General features: G+C 44.9%; 1 protein-coding gene across 1 annotated transcript; it reads right to left on the reverse strand.

Moving 5' to 3' along the window:
- On the reverse strand, positions 1 to 1,118 carry FOIG_16842 (uncharacterized protein). Its single transcript, XM_031218321.1, has one exon. The coding sequence runs from the start codon at positions 1,022 to 1,024 to the stop codon at positions 269 to 271; it is 756 nt and encodes a 251-aa protein (XP_031051965.1). The 5' UTR covers positions 1,025 to 1,118; the 3' UTR covers positions 1 to 268.
- Between the last annotated feature and the right edge of the window lie 1,505 nt (positions 1,119 to 2,623).

The raw sequence follows: 2,623 nt of genomic DNA on the forward strand, positions 1-2,623 counted from the left end.
TGGGGCGCATCTAGCTGGTGTCTAGGCTTTTGATAGCTTGCAATGCTCAGTTGTCTAACATGGGACGCCCAAGCGGCAAGTGCATAGATGAATAGAAAAGATCCAGATTGTAGAAGGTAGCAAAACGAGAGACTAGAACAATTCTGGAGGGGTGTTGTTATGGACCCTGATGTTTCACGTCGGCTTACAGCTCCGCATGCACTCTAGCACTGGTGCAACAATAGGATTTGAGGTACAAAAGAAGCTATTTGATGACCACAGTGCATATTCACTCAGCAATCATTTGGCCCTTAGTCTTTTCCGCATCGCATGCTTCTCCCGTACGATTCTCAAGGCGAACATCCTCGAAAGGAATGGGTGAAGTTTCGATTATTTCTCTCTCTAGCTTCTGAGGAGAGTTTGAGGTCGCATATAAGCCTGAACGCCGTCTCTTCGGTGATTTTGTGACTTGTCTTAGAAGGTGTATTTCATCTCCACCAAGTTTCCGATGCGCACTGTCGGTCATCCGAACGTATTCTTGTGGAACGCAGCGATCTGGATGGGATTGGAAAAAGCTACTATAGCCTCCATCTAGGATATAGATATGTTGGTATGTAAGACTTGGATACCGCTCAATATTATATAGCCTATCCTTAGACCGTACACACGCTGCTACTATGGGTGCACGATACTTCGAATGCTCACAATAGAAACAAATAACTGTGCGCATCTGATGCGACTTGGCGGGAATCAAATCATCCAGCAGATTTGTATCTACGAGGCTCCCGGACCTTGGTGCCAGACTGATAGCGCCGTCGATGTGGCCTCCATTATATTCGTACCTGAAGCGACAATCAATAATGATCATATCATCAAAGTATTGACCGAACCGACCATCCATACAATCAACAAGCGTTTCCTTCGTGATTCGCCAGATGTTGTCGGAACTGTTAGCTGGTATCGTTGGAAGCTTTTGAGGTACGTCTAGCCTTTCAGCTTCAACCATAGTGAGAGTCTGTATACCCGGGTTATTTTTGCCAATCATTTTTTAAAGAAAGTTCAATGGCATGATGGCAAGAGCGGAAGTTGAGATATATATTAGCTCTTGTCTAGTGGAGACGAGAAATTTCTGTCGCCAGATGTGTTGTAATTAAGGGTGAAGATGTATGACAAACAATACTGAGTATTCGGCGTATGTGACTAACATCAACTCGCCGAGTCTAGTATCTTAAGGTATTTCGGGACACGATATCCTAAAATAAGTTTTGATGAACCGCCTCGGTGACAATAATGACCCAATAGCTACACGATCAACGAGGCTGAGATAGGGCTACACGACTGTGCAGCCCTTATGTTGCAGCATACTCACGACAGCCTTTATTCTATGGGTACAAAAATAGAAGCGAAAGCCACTGGGTGTGAGAGAATACTTGTTGTAGGACACACGAAATCTGCAATTAGAACGGTATCTATTCTTGCGCCGGTTGCCAACGAATCCTAGAGCCTGACACATACACTTCGTCCAGTCAGAGAGATATATCACCAGTTCTAAGCGTCTACCTACTGGACTTGATAAAGAGAAGCTGTGTTTCCAAGGTACGCGTAAGCGCGTGGAATGACATAAGGTCGACCAACTCGAGAAAGATGTATACATGAGATAGCGACTTCATTCTAAATGAATTTGATACTTGCATTCGACAATGCATGTGGAAGTGGAGCCCACTCCCTCATCGAGTGTATGAATACCAAGTATAGCGCTTTCGCATTCACAAATCTATCTAGCGTCTTCAGCTTCTTCATCCAAGCGTGGTTGATGTCATTAGGAAAATTGATGACAATCATAAATGCAAGTAGACTTCTCAGCCTCATATAATAGATACTTCCGTGAGACTTCACAAACAGCCTTGGGATTTCGCCAGCATCTGGTATCTGGGCAGTATGTCGGTGTCGGATATGCCGACTTGATCTTGGAACTGTGGATTTGAAGCTCACGCGCTGCCGGTCCAGTAAGCCTAATCAGGGCCAAGACTCCCGGCGTTACTTTATTCCGCTTACTAAAGCCACACAAAAAGGGTAAATACAAAAGTTTCTGGCTAATCACAGCAAGGCGCTAGTAAGGGGGTCTATTCCCCCCTTCTCTAACTTACTTCCGCCTCCATAATTACTTCGCTTCTGCCTTTCCTGTGGCCCTAGATCAGAGAAGGAGTGCAGAGGAAGCGATTGGGGTTTTCTGATGGATGAGACCACCAAAAACAGTATGCACAAGAGGGTGATGGCTGACGATGGCTTCAGCGACCACTTTCAGACGGCGCTGCCCACAAATCAAATTCAATCAATCAAATTACCAAACAAATCAATCAAATATCCCGAAAATCTTATTTCAAACAAACAAATCCAAAATCTTGAATTTGAGATAACATTTGATATATTTGGTACGGGATATGATGCCATGGAAGACAGCTGGTTAGGCTCATGGCCGCCTTTCCTTACAACTTACCCGGTACTCAAGAGGTGCCAAAGATCTGGCACTTAGATCAGGCCAATCAGAGTCATTATCCGAACTCTTACGTTAGTCAGCCGCCCTCATGTAAGCCCCTCAACATCGAACACGCGCCGTCATTGATGCTTCCTTGTCATGGCGTCT

The sequence above is a fragment of the Fusarium odoratissimum genome (assembly GCF_000260195.1).
Source record: "Fusarium odoratissimum NRRL 54006 unplaced genomic scaffold supercont1.228, whole genome shotgun sequence".
NCBI lineage: Eukaryota > Fungi > Ascomycota > Sordariomycetes > Hypocreales > Nectriaceae > Fusarium > Fusarium odoratissimum.

Bases quoted from the DNA above. Each gene is read 5' to 3' on its own strand.
- FOIG_16842 (XM_031218321.1), bottom strand. From the start codon at position 1,024: ATGATTGGCAAAAATAACCCGGGTATACAGACTCTCACTATGGTTGAA.